General features: G+C 30.7%; 2 protein-coding genes across 2 annotated transcripts; one reads left to right on the top strand and one right to left on the bottom strand.

The window, feature by feature from the left end:
• The first annotated feature begins 7,430 nt into the window (after positions 1 to 7,430).
• LOC130674063 (acetylcholine receptor subunit beta-like 1) lies at positions 7,431 to 12,400 on the top strand. Its single transcript, XM_057479363.1, has 5 exons — positions 7,431 to 7,501; positions 7,623 to 7,759; positions 8,164 to 8,318; positions 10,211 to 11,315; positions 12,107 to 12,400. The coding sequence occupies exons 1-5, from the start codon at positions 7,447 to 7,449 to the stop codon at positions 12,263 to 12,265; spliced, it is 1,611 nt and encodes a 536-aa protein (XP_057335346.1). The 5' UTR covers positions 7,431 to 7,446; the 3' UTR covers positions 12,266 to 12,400.
• A 5,330-nt stretch (positions 12,401 to 17,730) lies between these two features.
• On the bottom strand, positions 17,731 to 21,703 carry LOC130674062 (uncharacterized). The gene is made up of 3 exons (XM_057479362.1): positions 21,594 to 21,703; positions 20,993 to 21,515; positions 17,731 to 20,053 (listed from the first exon to the last, which is right to left on the bottom strand). Exons 2-3 carry the CDS (start codon positions 21,498 to 21,500, stop codon positions 18,804 to 18,806), a joined length of 1,758 nt encoding a protein of 585 aa, XP_057335345.1. The 5' UTR covers positions 21,501 to 21,515; positions 21,594 to 21,703; the 3' UTR covers positions 17,731 to 18,803.
• Between the last annotated feature and the right edge of the window lie 293 nt (positions 21,704 to 21,996).

Here is a 21,996-nt window from a genome sequence, read left to right on the forward strand (position 1 = left end):
GATGAAGATAAAGATGGAGGCAGATCTATTAAATAATAGATATGTCGGATGACGCCAGTCGGGTGTCGAGCACGTGTGTGTGTGATCAGAGTAAATTGACGGTCAGAACACCGAGCTGTTGTATGTCACACAAAGTATCGGTGCTGCGTAAATAAGAGGCATTTTGTGTTGATTGGGCCGACAGACGAATCACTCGCGATCTTGATGAGTAATTCAGAAGGGCAGTCAAGAGGACCGACAATTGATCAGTTAATTGATTCAATGCTTGACTCTTGTTATTCAATTTTAATTTTTTTAGCGGCTTTGTTAATCAATCAGCTGTTTTAATTGTTATTATTGATAATTGTCGGTGTTGCGTTAGAGTGATAGCTGGTCTGCATTAACGTCCACCTGGTTCTGGTGTGCACTGACTCTACGCCAGCGTCCTCATTGCAAATACCAGTTGCAGAAATCATAATGTATTTAACCAGATATTTATCTGGTTTGTAAAAAAGGTAAATAATATAGGGTATTTGGTATTAAAGTGAGCCAGGCTGAATCGATTGCACGTTTATTTTTGTTTTGCTGGGATATACAACGACTAGATAAAACTCCACCCTGTTGCTCTCTATATAACCTTGATCAGAGCATAATATCCGATGATTCCTGGGACACCGTGAATATGCTTCGCGTCAACTCTTCAAGTAGAGTCGTGATGCCTAGAACACACTCTTTCTCTTTCTCTTTCTTTTTCCTTTTCTCTTTCCCTTTCTTTCTGTCTCTGTCTTTGTCTTTATCAGCTCACTGGGTTCCTCGGTCTCTATTACTCTTGGATATGAATATATAGATCGTGAAAAACCGATAGATTGTGCCGCAATGTGATTTACCGAAGGATCATTTGACTTAAAACTTTCATCTGTGCTCTGAGGAGTGCAACGATAACCAGCTCTCGAGCTTATTTTAAACGCAATTGTCGAGTTAACGTCCTGTCGGACCTGCACACTCACGTTAAATTGACCTACATCATCGACAACAGCAATCCATAAATACATAAAACAGTATCTTATTTACCATTCTCCATCAAATTTACCCACTGATCGCTTTGAATTTTCGCATTACGCCAACAACAATCATTCATACTTATTTGTTTCTTCACCACAATATAAAAACTAAATATCCCTTACCACAAACACATTTTTATTTTATCACAAGAAATTAACCTGATCTACCTTTTACATAAAAATGTCTATTAGAAATACTAAACTTTTTTTTTTTATCAATTATTAAGTTTTCAAGCTGAGCATTCATTGAAATAAAATCAATTTTTTTATTCATATAATCATAAAATAAATGAACAAATAAAATTTGAATCCATTGTATTGCGTATGTTAATTTAAAAACATTTTTTATCATCACAATAACAACAACACTAACAACAACAACAACAACAACAACAATATGTACATCCAACGAACATATATATCCGCGTTTGTAAATATTTTATGTATGTATTGAGTATTGGATACATGGAGAAAACGATTTTCGGGTGGATCTCGTCCTCGAAAGCTATAAAGTGGGACCCAGAAGTGATTTACAGCCACGGATGAATCATGCACGCCCGTAAGAAGGCCCAGGACAGCCATGTGTCGATGCCGGAGATTACGAAGATCTGTGCCTGATACGAAACTCCTCAGCCAGTTTCCAACTGTGTAGGTGTATGTAGTATGTGGGTGCGCATGTACCATCGAGCTCCACCGAAGGTGGACCGAGAGCCCGTTTGTTCTTTATATTTTTTTTTTATCATATTTTTTATTCCCTCATATTATTAATAACAATATTTTTTATCCATTCATTCGAGACTTTATTTACTTAAAAATTAAATTACGTTGTATTTTATATTTTTATGCAATAATTACCTAAATTTAATTATTTTTATTTGCTGTAGAATAATTTAATTTTGGTGATTAATAAAAATAAAAAAAAAAATTAAAATTGATTTTTTTTTATATTCAATGTACACAATGTATGAGAGAGGCTATTGGAGAAAGTCTGTGTGTGTATTGATGTGAAAGCCAAAGCCAACATCACATCATCAGAACACTCGATATATTTTACATATATATATACAGATATATAATACGAGAAAGGACTCCCGCGCAGCCTAATGATCTTCGAGACGTCCGATTGCAGACAACAATCGATCCCCGTCATACAGATATATACTGTGTAGTACCCACGTATACTTCCGCCTTACTCAATTAGCTCAACACATGGAGGTAACACGCCAAGTCAATACGATATAATTAATATACTTAACGTGATTTTAAAGGTTAATTTTTTATAAAAAAAAAATCTCTAATAATGAAACAGTGAATTATCACTGAGTCATAGTGCGTATTCAATATTTTCTCTATCAGTATGCTACTTCGGACTTAACAATATTTAATAGTTTTATCGGTAGAAAACACTGCTGGCATTCGTAAAATAGTAGATCAGTAACTGGTTAAATTCACTGCTTCAGTGAAACAAATTCACTAATTGAATTAAAAAAATTACTGAAGCGGTCGGTAATTACTTACAGATTTTTTTCTGTAAAAATTTTTAATTTTTTCAGTAAAATTCACTGATTGGTTCAGTGAAAGAAATTTACTGATTTCTTTAGTAATATTCTCCGGCTACTGTAGTAAAACAAATTCACTGATCGAATTATTTAAATTACTGAAGCAATCAGTGAAACAAACCTACGGATTATTATCTGTAAGAATTTCTGATTTCTTCAGTAAAATTCATTGACAGATTTAGTAAAGCAAATTTTACTGACTGCTTCAGTGAAACGAATTCGCTGATTAAATTAATGAAATTACTGAAGCAATCAGTAAAACAAAGGTACAGATTTTTTTCTGTACAAATTTTTATGATTTCTTCAGTTAATTTCTATGATTTCTTCAGTTGATTTCACTGATAGATTCAATGAACCGAATTCACTGATTAGTTCGGTGAAAGAAACTGACTGATTTTTTCAATACAAATCTCAGACTGCTTTATTGAAACAAATTCACTGCCTGCTTCAGTTAAATAAATTCACTGATTACTTCAGTGATATAAAATTACTGTTCGAATTTGTTTGTATAATTTTAAAATTTTTGCAGATCATAAAACAGATAACTACTGAAAAAAGTATAATTTTTTGTTTCAATAAAAAAGTATTTCTCAAAAGATAATACGCACAGTAAAAATAACTGATAGTGACCCTGACATTTAATTCAACTAAAAAAAAACATTATTGTTAAAAATAAAACCGATCAACTTAAATTCTATAGCTTAGAGTATTGTTCTTGGGGTTCGATTGATCTATTGATATTAACTACACAATAATTATTACGAAATTCGACCCTCGTTGAAAGTCTATTTCGAAATAAAATAATAAAAAGTATATCACATAACTCACGTTTGCCTCTTATCTGTCATTTAACTTTAAAAAAATTTATCATTATAATAATAACGAACTATAAAAAATATATAAAATTAAATATTGTACCTGTAAATATGTTTCGGCAAGTTCCTGACCGCGGCACCTGGCGTCGAGTCCTTGAAACTTTCAAAGGACTACCACTTCTTCCGGATATATAGTGGACCCACACTTGTGCGCGCGGAGACTCTCCCCCGCAAGTCAACGATCATTGACTTGCATTGGCGTAGTGTCAAAAATAATATTATTATTTTTACTGATTCTTTAATTTATTTCATTTATTTTTTCGAAATAAAATTAATACTTATTATTTATCAGTAATTAGTAAATAAATTCTACATTAGTATTTAAAAATTTATAAAATCAAATGATTTGTAATTATAATCAGCTATTAGATGATCATCGTCGTGATTCTAAATGATTTATGATATTGATCATAGATCGATGATTACAATCTCTTGGCTTCTGAGGTTGTTCTAACATATGATACAAGATTTATATATATATACAAGTAAATGAATAAGACATGAATTCATATGAAATATTGTCTGAATTATGCTATCGAGAAATAGATACAGATGACACTGACATTAAATAGGTCGCTGTGAAAAAAAAAAATTTGAATTTTTTTTTACCAAAAAACAATAGATCAATAATAAAATATTAAAATTGGCCTATAATTCAGACTGATCAAATTGCCCCACATACAAACTGTAATCAAGTATTTCTACACAAAATTTTTTTTGCCCAAAAGTATTATTTTGCCCTGGGACCCGCGACAAAAAATACCATAGTATAGATTCCACGGGATTTCGATAGATTTCCGAGAGACCCCATGACATTATCAGCCAAATTCTTGAGGACGAATGGATTTTTATGGATTTCCAAGAATTAATATGTCATTTTCGGTTAAGCTCTTAAATAATCCAATAGATTCTCATAGATTTTCATGGGTTCCTGTTAATTTTCCTGAACTCCCAAAACTTTTTTCGATTCCTATGAAACTTTTGGCCAAACTTACGACTCCATCCATACGACATCAGAAGGTGGGTGGACATGGGTGGAGATGATTCTCTATGAAGAGTGGACCGTAACTTTGCTGCTGTTGGGAATAACCCATTACAATAGAAATGTTTTTTGTTTGTTATGATGTCCTCTAGTAGGAAAAACCCAAAAAAGGCCTAAGAAAAATTAATTTTTTGCGTTCAGATCCATATGAGGATAAATGAGGATGAAGCTATTTGTGCCTTACTATGAGAAGTGGGTCGTAACTTTGCTCTTGTTAGGAATAACCTATCACAATATAAACGTTTTTTGTTCATTATGATGTTCTCTAGTGGGAAAAACAACCTAGGCAATCGATTCCTATGGATGTTTATAAATTCATATAGATTCCAAGATATTTTAGACTGAACTCCTCAGGGCTTAAATGGTCTATAGAAAATTTTATGGGACGTCATGACACAATTGGCGAAATTCCTAAGAATCAATAGATGCCTATGGGGTTTTTCAAATTCCAACAGAATGCTATGAATTTTCCATCATTTTCTGCCGAACTCCTTCTATTGTGGGCCTAATTAATTTCCATGGGTTCCCATGATTCTTTCAGCTGAATTCCTTCGGACACCGCCAGATTCTTATGGGATCCTATAGGGTAACAAACATGGACTGGAAAATGTCAAAATATTTTCTGAATGTTTATATATTTAAGATAAACATATATTTGAGCGCAACATAATATAAAATATATAAATACATCTATATAATGATAAAAAATCAAAAAAAGAATTTTTCTTTTAAATTGTAAAAACAATTTAGTTTATAAAGGATAAGTCAAGGTATAACTACTTTAGATAAGAGACCACCGTAAAGGCAAAAGCAAGCAAGTGTCAGACAATAAGCAGCTTGAGCTCATGATCGCCACGACTCGTGAACATAAAACGACAATAATCCATGGCAGTTTACGTTCTCGTTGTTATTCGCCTCTCCTATACATACTTATCTATCTATATACTTGTACTGCATACACTCACACAGAACACGTATTAATAAAATACATTTGAATAACACGTACTTTTGAAACCCTTACATCCTCCCTTACGCTTAATCTAAACACTACAAATATACAATCGTTAAATTATTCAGACACTTGAGCTTCCAATGTGTAGTACAGCTAAGACATCACATCCGGTACTTTATGCTAATTGTTTTATTATTAATATTTATTCAAGTCTCTTTATATATTTATATTCAATAAATAAATAATCTATTTAAATTCCACATATTAGCGGGAGTGAAATCACTAATTCTCGTACTACACAGTTAGAAATTTTGTGTATTTGTATTAAAAAGTTGTTTGGTTAAATTTTTTGTGTTAATTTTCAACACAGAAATCTGTTAATTCAACACAAACCGTTTATGATAGTTTACTTTAACAGATTTTTTATGTTAAACTATTAAAAAATCTAGAATTTAACACCCCTGATAGCTACCTTAACCGTAAGTTAACTTCAAGCTACGGCCATATTCTGAAGCCAATTTAAAGGAAACCCGATGAAAAAAGATTTTATACAATTATATATAGACTATATATAATTATATATAGTCTATATATAATTGGATAAAAAAAATGGCCTGATCCAATTGTATACAATTCTATATAAATTGTATACAATTCTATATAATTATATACAATTCTATATATTGCAATTATATAGAATTGTATATAATTATATAGAATTGTATATAGTTTGTATAAAATTGTATATAATTATATAGACTTGTATACATTTTATATAGAATTGTATACAATTTTTATACAGTTGTATACAATTGGATCGGGCCATTCTTTGTATATAATTTTATACAATTGTATAAAATCTTTTTTCATCGGGAAGTGTTGGAGAGCAAACAGTTGCGGTTAAGTTGACAGTAAACTGTCTGTAACTTGGATTCAATTTGACTACCCGAGTCAAAAAACAAATTCTAGTTTGGTCCTCAAAAGCCTCAATTTCTTTGATGTTTTATTTACTGCTCAGAAAGTAACTCTACTTTAGAACTAAAAATTCTCAATGAGAACTATGAGGTCGAAATGCGAATAATTTATCGATTTTAAATTATAACTAAGGCCTCAAAATCCTCAACGAATGAAAAGTTATATTTTGGACTTTGAAAAATTTTACATACAAAAGGGAGGGGAGAGAATACGTCGAATGAAACTTTTGAGGTTCAAATGCGGATAAAATTATTCTTGTATGTTTCTCAAAGTGGTAAAAAGGGTCGTAACTACTACTCTGAGGACTAAACTAGGATAACTTTCTATACTGTAATCAATCTTAAAATTCTGTATTGATCTTCAAAAACCTCATTGAGAATTTTGAGACTCAAATCCGAATTTGTTTTTCGACTCGGGTGATCTTCCGGGTGCGGATTTTGCCTTCAGTCTGTCGGTCCGATATCTCTTTTGAACGAAGGTCTCTGAACTTGTGATGCATGCTATCTACCAATTGTTCATTTTATTGATCTGCTTTAGAAAAATTACAAAGCGATTAGTGATTTTTCGTTGATGTTTCATTAAGAGATCCATTTTTTCTGTATAGTAATAAAATTGTATAAAATTTTGACCAAATTTCGAAAACGTCTCGAAGTACCCACAATTGTGTCATTAGTAATGATAATAATGACTCATTACATTGAAAAGATTTTACCCCAAAGTTGATGTTAGCAGCCGAATTTATAAAAATATAAAAAACCACTTTGTCGACCCAAACACATTATAAGAGAAGGAAAAATAAATATATAAGAAAAATAGAATAGCTAAAATAAAAGATAACACACTCACACTGATGTATTATACAGTAGGTTTGTGGTACAGCATCTAGATTTCGTAAGGGTATTCCCCTAATTTTTTTTTTTTTTTTTTATTTCATCTAACATCCCCTAAAATTTTCCCAACTGAAGAAAAGCAGCAGTCAGACTATAACCTTCTTTCGTTCATCATGTGGTCGTATCATTTTATAAATTTTTTTCTAATTTTTACTTGTATTTGTGTTTGTGAGTAAAAAAAATTTAATTAATTTTTATCGTAAAAATAATTTTAATTAGAGGATAGTGTTGAAGTATTAAGAATTTATGATTTAATTGAAGTTTATAATTTATTTATATTTTTGTTCAGGTTTGTGTTCAAAAGATGAAGAAAGATTAGTTCGAGATTTATTTCGAGGTTACAATAAATTTATTCGTCCAGTTCGAAATATGACTGATAGAGTTCACGTTAAATTTGGATTAACATTTGTACAGCTTATTAATGTGGTAAAGTTTTGTAAAACAATAAATATCAATATTTAAAAAAACTCTATACTTAGTGATCAATTTAATTTTTTGAAAGTTCATTCAATTGATAGAATTCAATCAAAACGAAATCAAACATTTTTTTTTTGATACTTGGATTTTTTTGGGATAAACAAAATTTCGTGTGCTTTGTAAACGGGGTGTGGTTGATTCTGTGGTACAGTCACTAAGATATTGATTTTTTTTCTGTGATTTGGGTATAGAGGGATGGAATATTAGGGTGAGATGCGTCATCAAATTCTTGTACATTAATAATCTATGAGCACATGCGCAGAATGGAATAAAATGTTGACAAATTTCAATAATTATTTTATGTTGCATACGATACACAAGTTTATGGAAACTAAATTTAATTTATATTATAGGATGAGAAGAATCAAGTGATGAAAGCAAATGTCTGGTTGGAATTTCAATGGCACGATTATCAACTACAGTGGGATGAAGGGGACTATCATGGAATAAAAAAATTCCGATTGCCTCCTGACAAAATATGGAAACCTGATATCGTTCTCTTTAATAAGTAATTAATATGATATAAGATATAAATATCCCACTTCACTTTCCATATACTGCTCGGAAATATATAATCGGTAGTTGCTACCGATTGATTTTTGGTAAAAGCTACTGAAATAATTGGTAACTGCTACTGAAAACAAAATCGGTAACAGCCACCGAAGAAACCGGTGGTAGCTACCAAAATAATCGGTAGCAGCTACCGATCGTCAATCTGTAGCTACTACTGATTATTTTTTCCGTGTGTAAATACCGGTTATAAATCCGTACACGGAAAGAAAATTATGGGAAGTTTTGCTATGCATTATGGGAATGGTTCCCATAATGGTATGGGAATAGTACCTATACTATTATAGGGGTCGTTCCTATAATTTATGGGTATAGTTCCCATAATAGTATGAGAATAGTTCCCATACCATTATAGGAACCATTCCCATATCATTATGGGGACCATTCCCATAATGGTATGGGAATCGTTCCCATAATATTATGGGAACTATTCCCATAATGGTGTGGGAAATATTCCTATAATATTATGGGAACTATTCCCATTATGTTATGGGAACCACTCCAATAATATCATATAAATTTTTTTTTTTTGCAAAGCAGTGTAGAAATTTCCCGAATAATATGGAGAGATCAAAATGAAGCTTCTTCGACGCTAAATTTGTTAAAAAAATTTTTTTTGTTAAAAATTTTAATATTTTTGCGAAATATTTTTTCAATGTTTGAATTTTTGTTTCTATACTTAATCAAATTTCTGTGTATTGTAAAAATAATTGCCACACTTTTCTTCAAATTAATTTTTTCATGATAGTATGGGAACCATTCCCATAATATTATATGAATGGTTCCTATAATGGTATAGGAACTATTCCTATAATATTATGGGAATAGTTCCCATAATGGTATAGGAATAGTTCCTATAATGTTATGGGAAGGGTTCCTATAATATATGGGAATGATTCCTATAATTTATAGGAATAGTTCCTATATATTATAGGAATGATTCCCATAATATTATAGAAAGTATTCCTATAAATTATAGGAACCATTCCTATAATTAGAGGAACCATTTCCATAACGTTATGGGTATCATTCCCATAATTATAGGAACTATTCCTATAATTATGGGAAACATTCCTATAATTATAGGAACTGCTCCCATAATTTATGGTTGTAATTCCTATGATTATATAGGAAAAAATTTCACAAAATTATGGGAACAGTTTCCATAATTTTCTTTCCGTGTAGTGAATTTTCAATCAGAATTCATTTTCTCATTTCGTATTTATTCCGCATACGCTTCGAATGTAATCCACATTAACTCTACACAAAGTTTGCGCTCCGCATTCATTCCACACCCACTCCATGTGATTCGCATCTGTTCCGTCCCATCCCAAACTCAATCCGCACACAACCTGTGTCAAACCCGCATGACATACATACTTAATTCGTACTGATTCCGCATCAACTCCGCATATAAACCGCAATCATTTCACATCGACTCCACAATCAATCTACTCACAATCCGTATTATTCTGCATGGAATCCGCATGAACTCTGTACGAAATGCGTATTTCGGATCTATTCCACATCCAGTCTATCTGATCCGTATCCATTCCGCATTAACTTCAAACTCCTTATTGAACCCGTACTGAATCCGCATACTATTTCCATCAAATCTGCATCATATCCACACTCAATATGCGCACAATTTTCATCAGCTTCACACGAATTCCGCACCCACTCTACATATAACCCGCATTTATTCCACATCGATTTCGCAACTGATCTGCTTACAATCCACAGTTGATCCGCACACAATCCGCTCCACTTCCACACTAAATCCGCAACTTGTTTACAGTTCATTAATTTTAAAAAAAATTATGATTGCAGTGCTGATGGAAAATACGAAGTACGTTACAAGTGTAACGTTGTGATAAGCTCAGATGGTAGCGTAACTTGGATACCACCAGCTTTATATCAAAGCTCATGTACTATTGACGTAACATATTTTCCATTTGATCAGCAAACATGTCTAATGAAATTTGGCTCATGGACATTCAATGGTGATCAAGTGTCATTAGAACTATTAGACAATAAAAATTATGTATCACTCTCGGATTATTACAAAAGTGGTACCTGGGATATTATTGAAGTACCAGCATATTTAAACGTTTACGAAGGATTTGATCATCCAACAGAAACTGATATTACATTTTATATAACAATTCGTCGTAAAACATTATTTTATACAGTTAATTTGATACTGCCGACAATATTAATATCATTTCTGTGTATTTTGGAATTTTATTTACCCGCAGAAGCTGGAGAAAAAGTAACACTTGGTATCAGTATTCTCTTATCTCTTGTTCTGTTCTTATTATTGGTGAGCAAAATTTTGCCACCAACTTCGTTGGTGCTGCCACTGATCGCTAAGTATCTGATGTTTACATTTATCATGAACGTTATTTGTATTTTGATAACGGTTATGATCATAAACTGGAATTTCCGCGGACCAAAGACACACCACATGCCTAAATTCGTACGAGTTGTTTTTTTGAAAATTTTACCGACTTTATTATTGATGAAGCGGCCTAAAAAAACGCGACTACGTTGGATGATGGAGAGACGGAGTATGAGATGCAATAACAAATTGAAAAAAATGGTAGTTCCTATTCCACCCGAAAATGCAGCAGCTTACAGTGACTTTCAAAATAATCAGGAAATTATTGAAATGCACAATTTTCACTCGCACAATCATCATCATCATCATCATCATCATAATCATCAACATCATCATCCGAGCTGCAGTATTAATCGTAATAGAGAAGAAATTAGTAATGGCAATAATTTTAATGGTGATGACATTTATGAAACCGTCGGGACCAGAAGACAGTCGGGAATGAGTTTGGAAATGGAAAATCCGATGATCAAAGATGCACTTTCTGCTGTTGATTTTGTTGCAGAACATCTGAGAAATGAGGATTTATATATTCAAGTAAGTACACGGAAAAAATAGTCGGTAGCAGCTACCAAAAATAGTCGGTAGCAGCTACCAAAATAATGGGAGCTGCTACTGATTTTTTTGGTTTTGGGTATCGACTATTTTGGTAGCAGCTACAAAGTATTTTTCGGCAGCAGCTACCAAAATAATGGGAGCTGCTACTGATTTTTTTGGTTCTGGGTATCGACTATTTCGGTGGCAGCTACAAAGTATTTTTCGGCAACAGCTACCAAAATAATGGGAGCTGCTACTAATTTTTTTGGTTCTGGGTATCGACTATTTCGGTAGCAGCTACAAAGTATTTTTCGGCAGCAGCTACCGAAGTAGCTGGTAGATGCTACTGATTTTTTTGATATTGGCTAATGACTATTTCGGTAGCAGCTACAAAGTACTTTTCGGCAGCAGCTACTGAAGTAGTTGAAAGCTGCTACTGATTTTTTTAGCATTGGTTAATGATTATTTCGGTAGCAGCTACGAATTGTTTTTTAGCAGCAGCTATCAATTATTTTTTGGCGACAGCTACTGATTATTTTCCGTTTCAGATACCAAAATAGTTGGTAGCGGCTACCAATTTTTTATGTATTGGCTACCGACTATTTCGGTTGCAGCTACTGATGTAATTGGTAGCTGCTATCGATGCATTTGGTATTGTCTACCAGCTATTTTGTTTGCAGCTACCGGTTATTTTTTTCGGGTTTATGCATTTTTTAGCGGGATTATAAATATAATTCACATTGATAATTTACAGTTGAACAAATAATTAAAATAATGTGTGCTATTTTCAGGCAAGAGAAGACTGGAAATATGTGGCGATGGTAATTGATCGTCTTCTACTTTTTGTGTTTTTTATTGTAACAACTTCTGGCGCAACATCTATTTTGTTAGATGCCCCTCATATTTTCGAATATGTTGATCAAGATAAAATTATTGAAACCTTCAGATAAGACAACGACTCTAGTTATTCTCATTGAAATAATTGAATAATTTAATTTTTACTTCGAGGCGCATCACTGATTTATGGAGAGAAGTTAAAAAATATTTGAACGAATTATAAGCTAATTTGAGACTGCAAGCAACCATTGTCTACCTCTTGTATAAAATAAAAAATAGTTTTTTCAAGTATTTCTAATATCATGAAAAAATAAATCATAGTTTTTTATTATCACCTAAGATCCTTAATTTCATCAGTTTCATCTCTTTATTACTTTTTAATGCTACGCAAAAATGTGTGCGGAGTAAGTGCGGATTGAATGCGGAATTCATGTGGCGTATAAGCGGATTAAATCTAGAATAAATGAGAAATAAATAACAAAAGGGCATGTATTTAATGCGGAATGGGTGCGGATCACATGCGGAATGGGTGCGGATTGTTCGCAAAATGAATACGATGTGAGTTCAGAGTAAATGTGAATTATACCCAGAATGTGAATTATACCCAGAATGTGAGCGGATTTATGCAGAATGCGTGTGGATTACATGCGGACTAAAACCAGAGGGAGTGCAAAGTAAATACGGAGTTAATGCGGACTACATGCGGAGCGTGTGGATTATATGCGTAGTTGGTACGGATAATTTGCAAAATAAATTCGAAGTGAGCCTAAAGTGACGTGGTGTCAATTGAGAGTGTGTATGAAATAAATGCACAGTACGTGCGGATTGAAAGCGGAGTGCGTGTGGATTAATTGCGGATCAGGTGCGGATTAAATTCAAAGCAGGTGATTTTTTTCTGCATTAATTTTTTTTAATTTTTGGAATATGAAAAAATTTGAAAATTTCTTCGCTTGATTGGCACTTTATTTAAATTTATAATTAAAATTACTGACAAAGCTCAAATACTCTGATAAAATATTAAATTTAATCAATTTTGAATAATTAGCTTTAATAATAAGTAAAGTGAGGCGCTATTATATCAATGGTAATACTAAGACAGTATTGACGTCATCTATTATTATAATGTAACTGATAAGCAAAGGAAATAAATGATGAATAGCACAATACTACACATTTGGTTTCTTATTATAAATTAATATATATAAATATAGCAGAATATGGTTATAAAAAGTATACATTACAGGCAGACGCGAATTTAATATACTTTGAACCGTGTTACAAATAGTATAACGAGACCAAAAATATATATGACGGATCTCTGAAATTTTGTTAAATCAAAACTAATTAATAATTAAATATTTTTTTAAACGTGATAAGTAAAACATGAATAAAATGTTCTGGTCTATTTAAATTATTCATCTTTCGAAAATTATAATCTACAATTAGATAAAAAAAATACGTTCTTGTGAAAATAAGTCGGCACAAACATTATAGAAAATTTGGACAGAATTTGCTCTATTGCAGGATCAATTAAAACAAATATGGGGTAAGACTATTTTTAATCACTGAATATTGAGTACGAGAATGGTCCCAATTAATTTCTGATTTTTATAATTTTAATTACAACTTATTCAAGTTTATCTGCAGTATAGAAAATTATATATTTCCAGATTAATCTCAGTGGAACCAAAACTCTTTAGAATCACCATTATTATGACATTAATTACTTTCATATATATTTCGTGGATTATTCCACTATCATCTGCAAGTATATTCAACCTTCCATATATACAATGTCCAGAGGGTTATATCAGAAACTTGCAAGAAGTATGTACGCCTGTTTACAACTTAGATATATTAAATGACTTTGAATATATGAATTTCGGGTAGCTTCGATTATTTATGAACAATGTATGAAATCTTGAATTTTCGACTCTACTGTACGTCGCACAGCAACAAGTATTCATTTGGCATTTATTTATATAAATATATATAGAGAAGAAGATCGGCTAACACGGGACCGCTAAAGAAATAATGGATTTTTGTGCATTTGAACAATAAAGTGAATCTTCTTCTTTTGACTTCCATTTGAAGTAATGAAACTAAATTTCCAGTTGCCGTAAAAAAATTTTGCTCCTCTAGCGGGCGAAATGAACCCCTCCCCCAAAAAAAGTATAAAAATCGTTCGCCATACCTGTACAGAAAGTTTAAATTCCTGTCCTGTTTAGAGGGATGAAAGTCGTTCTTTTTTTATGAGGAAACAAATGATACAAATTAGCGCATGCGCAATTTTTCCCGTAAACAGAGGTGAAAATTTAAACTTTCAGATGCAGATCTAGTGGAAAAATGTATATACATCTTCCTCTGGGGTAGACAATTACATACGAAGGTTGGAATGTCCTACTATCCTCCTTAGGTATGTAATTTACTATTTTTCTATTTTATTTAAAAAAATGAGTACAATAAAATTATTTATATCTAATCTAAGTAGAAGAAGAAATTCGCGATTCTGTCAGTAAATAAAGATATCGGAAAAAAATAAAACTTCATTGAAGAGCACAATTTATGTAAAATTTAAATGTAGCGAAGAAGACACCGTATGTTTTTTTTTTTTTTTGTTAAACAATACATTGAATCCGCTGAAAAATTTCTGAAAATTAATTTTAAAAAACAATTTTATGAAAAATCGGAATTTAAAATTGTAAAAAAATGATGAAGTTGAAAATGACGATTAAAAAAAAATTTTTATCAAAAATAGCCATCCCCCTAAATATATATAAACTCAAATATAAATCCATTCCTTTAGAAATAACGATTAGTCTACTTAATAATTAATTACACAATCGATGATTAAAATTAAAATTTTTTTGTAAATATAAATTATCATGTATTGTAATCATATATATCTCAAAATAAATATTTTAAATGTCTATAGTCATAAATTATTGTAAATTAATTTAAATATATTTCCTATCTCTTATCATATATATTTAATTTTTATCATAATTTTTATTCGCGTGCTAATAAAAAAAAAAAAAACTGTTAATAATTAACCTAATGACAGATGAAATATCTATGACGTCTGTTGTATTAATTTTATCAATCTATATCACTTACCATGAATATAATAAAAGTATATATTTGCATTTAATTAAATTATTTATTATTAACTTCCATAAGCGCAATCCGGTTAATAAAAAAAAAATTTAGTGTTATCATTATTTATTTCTTATGCTCGAGGTCAGTTTTATCAGGACTTATTTAAATCATAGGGATTTATTTAAATATCACCCGCGTCTCGGTTCTTCATCTAAGCACGCGCTCCAAGTAACTAGAGTGCTGGCATGAAGAAAATTTTTCACACCTTCTGATAGGCAGAGATCGCTTGAGGATAGTAGTATGCCTTTTTGCGTGGGCGTTTGTGCGTTTCATGAACATATATATATTGAAGTAACATTCTCGCGTAATCTGGGACTCGTTTTCTTATTTGTAAGTACATTATACCACTTGGTCATGAATTCCAACATGCCTCAGAAGTCATTGGTATCTCTTTCACGTATAATATCGTAATCTAACTAACAATATATCATTAAATAATATTTTTATACCAATGATCTGATGATTATATAATAATGATTAATATTTTATAAAAAATATTGAATAAATTTCCTTATCAAAATTTGTTCTTCTTCTAGAAAGAAATAATGAGTCAAAATGAAACAGTCTATTGTAAAAAATTGAGGGTGAATAGGGAATTCATTTAAATCTGAATTCTTCACTCGGAATTCTGAAGTTTAAAATAAATCGACGCATGCGAAGTAAATAGGGAGTTTTTTTTCAGTGGAGTGATATCGTAGTGATGCATACATAATTTGATAGACATACACGGAGAAAAAAAATGATACATAGTAATATTTCCTTTGTTCGCACAGGAATTTTCACGATGCTAACATAAGAAAATTTATGATTCTAATAAAGAATATTTACTATACTACATAAGAAAATTCACTATGTAGTATAGGGAAGTTTAATATGCAATAGAGGAAAATTTACTATGTTAACATAGGAACTTTTCCTATGTATTATAGGAAATGCACTGACTCCGCACAAAATCCGCAATCAGTCTGCAAATTTTTTACTTTGAGAGACAAAATAAGGCGCCATTTTCTTATGTAAATATTTATTTAGTCTCCAAAAAAAATAGGAAGTAGTCACCCAAATAATGCGACAGTTTCAAAATTACGACTAAAAAAAAAAATTATTTTGTGTCCATTTTCTATTTCAAATCGACAAAAACTTGATGTCGGATAAAATGATCTTACCCCCATAAACAAAATTTAGAAAAAAAATATATGTTAAAATATAAAAAAAATATATTTTTCATATAAAAAAAATACATAAAAAATATATAAATATATATAAAATATGTATAAAAAATATATTTTAAATAGCTAACTTTTGGCCGATTTTCGTATATATTTTATATATTAAAAATATATAAAAAATACATGTATAAAAATATATGAAAAATATATTTTCTTATATTTAAAAATATAAAAAAAATATATTAGTAATATATTTTAAATCTATAACAAATATAATTATGAAAATATAAAAAAATTATATTATTAAGTTAATTAACAACATAGAAAAAGAAATATAACAAGCTTATATATTAAAATTATAAAATTATATATTAAAATTATATTAAAAAATATATTTTTTATATAATTTTTGTATATTTTTAAATATAAAAAAAATCTATTTTTTGTATATTTTTATACATGTATTTTTTTATATATTCTAAGATATATTTTTAATATATATATATTTAAAAATCGAATGCCAACTTACCCCATACTTTTTCTAGAGACTCGATATTAATTTACAAAAAGAATTTTTTATTTAAAAATGTTGTCTCATCTTGCCCCACTCTCCCTTCTTTCCTGCAACTCTCAATTCTAGTTCACGTATCTAAAAACAAAGCTTGTAAAGAATGAAAAAACATTTTTTTTCCAGTCATAAGAACACCATGTGGTCATAGAGCGTCATGGAGGCTATTAATTAAGTCCCATGGGTATATGCCATCCGCCATGAGTCACTATTCACATTCCCATTAGTATATATAGAGTATATATTTATGTTAGACTGGTGTAAATTAATATAGCTAATACACCTTAGCGAAGTAAACCCGTGAAATATATCGACCACGCGCCCCATGCAGCTCGGGTTATATAAAAAGGATTCCACCCTTGGCAATAAAATAAAATAAAAAAAACCTGACGTTGCAGTAGAACAGTTGGTCCACGTGTTTCTGTTTTAGGTTGAAACTAATGCATTACAACCGTGACTAGATGACATCAGGTGATTCAAATATCTCTTTGTTTCGATGGTTATTTTTATAAAAATAAATAGTTTGAAAAATTTTTTTTAACATTTATTTATTTAATCGGAAATAATAAATACAATTTGTAACATCTTTTATATTCATGTAAATATTAAGATACCGTATGATTGTGATATCAATCAAGTAATAACAAGAATATTAATAGTGGATATATGTATGTAAATATATACCATTTTTTCAGAGGTGCAATTTTCATCATTTTTGATCAATTAATAAGAAACAAAATAATATTGTAATATTATTGCCAAAATATGTGGAAAGGACAAGCAAAACGGTGACAATTAAACCAAATTTACAGAGCATAGAATATTTTTTTTTCCCCGGGCTGACAAAATGTAACACCCCACAAAAAAGTAAAACTTTTATTTGAATTTTTATTTGAAAAAATGACAGAAATAACTTTTTTCTGGTCAAAATTTTGAAACACTCATAATATTTGAGCTGACCAACTCGATTCCGCGCATTTTCATTATCCGATAAAATATCTCCTAACATAATATCCCCGACAAAATATCCTACGGACGAAATTTATCTTTTTTATTTAAATATTTTATTTGTACTATTCACAACTAATTTAGGTGCCTGTTTTTCAGAAAAATTGTGGGAATTTATAAATAAAAAATTACTACCTATTTAGAGTGCTAGTTTTTCAGGAAAATTGTAAAAATTATATCGAAAGATATTTTGTTGGGGATATTATGTCCCCAAAAAAATTGTAATGTTTATTTGTCCTATTCACAACTAATTTGGGTGCTTGTTTTTCAGGAAAATTGTGAAAATTATATCGAAAAATATTTTTTCGGGGGATGCCCGAGTCGAAATTTAAATCGTATTTCAAGTGTCTCAGGCGTTTAAAGCGTATGTCAAGCGTCTCAGACGTTGTAAGCGTGATTAAAACGTTTCAGGCATTAGAAAATCATCAAATTCAAAAAATAAAGTGAATAAATGATTCAGAATGAAAAAAAATTTTTACCTAATACCCAGTACATTACTTTTTTAATTTTAATCGGAATTAAAAAATTATTGAAAAGTTTTAAACACGTTCTTATCGCCTTAGACGTTTTAAACGCGCTTTCAACGCCTGAGACGCTTGAGATACGTTTTAAATTTCAACTCGGGTAAAAACGCGCATTACCGACCAATTCACCCCATATTTTTTCTAGCAACTCTATAAACATCTACAAAACTTTTTTTATCAAAAATTGGTCTCAAATTTTCCCCAATCTTCCTTATATTTGAACCCTTCATCTCCCGCGCATTTGAAACTGTCTATAAAGCCCAGAAATTCTAGCAAACAACATTTCAATCCCAAAAATAGTGAAGCTCATCACCAAAACCACCCCAAAAAATATGTATATAAAAACCGAATCATTAAAGTTAACTTGTTCATACTTATCGTTGTTTTCAATCCTATCTAATTTTACAAGTTTCTTAACCCGTTCTTTTATTTTTTTTTCATCCCTATAATGAACGAAGCCCGCTTCCAAAGGAATGAATCCAATTTTATCAAGTTTTTCCTTAAGGGCCCAATTTTTTCTCGTCCGATAGACAAAATATATTTTGAATACTATTTTTCTCGACAAATGCAAACCATCCGACTTCAATGCTTTATCCAATAGAAAATTTGTGTAATGAATGCAAGCGATATTCGAACTATTGTTTATTTTATTGACGTATCTATTCAATATTTTGAGACTAGAAGGATGTAAATACTCTTTGTCTTCATCAGTAACCCAGAGTCTTTCATTAATTATATCATTATGAATAATGTCCTCATAGTAAACATGATACCTGTTATCATATAGGTCTTTTAGACTATCTACATTGCGGCGGGTAGGATGGGACAAAAGGGCTGATATCTGTCCCTGAAAATCGGGAACTACTAAGAAGGAAAATAAAAATCCGGTGAAAAAAATTATCCTCATAGAGAGGCAGTCTATTGGGGACATGAAACCCATGCTCGCTAACATTCTTATCACTTCCAAAATACTCCCAGTGACGTCATATCTATTATTAATCATTATTATTATGAATATTAACAGCAACACGACAATAGTCATTATAATAAATTGAATATTGCTGGTGATTTCACTGATTCCTGTTATATAATTTGTCTTTTTGGTCAAAATTGAAAATTTAAGCTCACGATACAGGGTCATAATATCGTTGTCGGTGAAATTGACCTCTGCTAGTTGAAGCCTTTTGTCATAAATATCGTAATTAGGACCGGCAAATGATTTACTGTCACCATTTTCGGGTAATTTTTCACTTTTTGTTGGTAGTATATTCACGGTCGATGTGGCGTTTATGTACGTAAGTAAATTATTCAAACTCACTTCTTTTGTAGCAAGTAATTTTTCGAAATGACGTCTTAAATAATTCTTTTTTTCTTCGGAAGTTTTTTTTCTTAGATTTGCGAAAATTGTTATTTTTACATTGTGACCTTCCAGTATTTTGGTCTTATCAAATTTTATGGTATGGCATAAATTTTTTTCTGAAAATTGGAAATAAATAACGTATACAGAAAAGAATTTTATGTATTAAAGATAACAAAAAAAGTGGCGGAAAAGGACTAGCTAAAAAAAATCTGGAAACCGCCTGACCCTGTGGGCCAGTCCCAAAACTTCCCACTATTTTCGAGCTCTTGAAATCTAAAATACGCTTCTTAATACATTATTGAGCTCTATGAGCTCGAAAATAGTGATGCCACACCTTCCATTGAGAAAATTCAAGGAATAAACAATAGCAAAAAAAAAATAAAGAAGTAAATCGTTATTCTTTTCATTGTATATCAGCAATATCTTTGGAAATAATGAACCGATTTTGACCTTCAAGGTGACATTCGACGCAGTTTCTCAACTACTGGCGTTCAAAGAAAAACTTTCATCAATTAGCACAACAATTTGAATTTTATTAGAAAAAAACACTTTTTCGCAATTCTTTCTATAACGGTTCCTCTTGAACTAATGAACCGATTTTGATAGTTGAGGTGGCATTTGATGCGGCTTATAAAGTTTTAGAGCTGGATAAATTTTGGAATCAATCCATCGACTACATTCCAAGTTATCCGAAAAAAACATTTGTGAAAAAATTTCATTTTTTGAACATCTCCGAATGTACTGTACCGATTACGGTCAATTTTGATCAAATTGTTGGAATTGAGAAGCCGCTTCAAACGCCACCTCAAAAAACCAAATCAGTTCATCCGTTCAAAAGTTACAGGTTACAGTATATATTCACACACACGTACGTGCACACATACATACAGGCATCATCTTGAAAATAGTCAAAATCGTTTCCTAGAACTTCAAAACATCTAGATTTTCGAACTCGGTTTTTGAAAATCGGACCGAAACCAATAACTTTTTTTTTTTTTTTTCATTTTAAATTTTCTTAGCGGGAAGTTAAAAAATAATAGGTGCAATATACATACCATTGGAATATCGTAGATTATACAGTGTCCACTTAGTTGAATCCTTGTCATCAAATTTTTCAGTGGCATCAATTTGCGTCCACGGTGGCGGGGCGTAATTAGTGAATGGATTTAAAGTATAAATAATTGTTGACTCTTTGTCATAATCATAACACAAGTAATACGATTCCAACAAATCAAATTTCCATAAAAATCCAAGTACTTTACCTGCATTCGCACAATGAGACTCTTTGTCAGTATCGAGAACTAAAAATTTTGACGTAATGCTCCAGACTACTGACGATCTGAACTCTTTAATTAGCGAGCTTAATTTTTCAATTGATTTGAATGACAGTACGTATGTTGGATAAGAAGGAATGATCCCCTGAATTTTATCTGCCTTGAAATCATCATTTATTATAATTACTGATGAATTTTGATGAAAATTAAACGGATTTTGAACTTTGTGATAGTCATCAATAAAATCAGACGTCATGATCAGAGGATTTGAATTGTTTGCACAACACATTTCAACCAACTCCTTCTATTAATAATAATTACAAGCAATTCAATAATTAATTATAAAATTAAAACTTATAGTATAAAAAATAATTAAAATTACCGCATGACTAATGAGACGTTCTGATGAATTTTCAATTGAACTATATATTTTAATTTTACTGCAAGCAATATTTAAGATAAAAAAACAGAAACAAAAATAAAAGATGATTATTTTTTTCCACCACATTGTTGCACTTGATAAATTTTTTAAAAATAAATACTGAAGATCTATTTATTAAAAATTAATTATTCAAAATTTATACCGATACTGATTTAATAAAATTTAAAATTATTTGTATTTTATTTAATTATATACTTAATATAATAAGTGGATTTTCAAATAAAAATTTTATATCGAGTACGTCTGTGCATTAAAAAATATTTGTCGCAACTGAAGTGTTGACTTATATCCTTCCCCTCATAGTATTGAAATGCATACATTTATATATTTTTAATTATCCTAA

The sequence above is a fragment of the Microplitis mediator genome, chromosome 8, assembly GCF_029852145.1.
Source record: "Microplitis mediator isolate UGA2020A chromosome 8, iyMicMedi2.1, whole genome shotgun sequence".
In the NCBI taxonomy this organism is placed as follows: domain Eukaryota; kingdom Metazoa; phylum Arthropoda; class Insecta; order Hymenoptera; family Braconidae; genus Microplitis; species Microplitis mediator.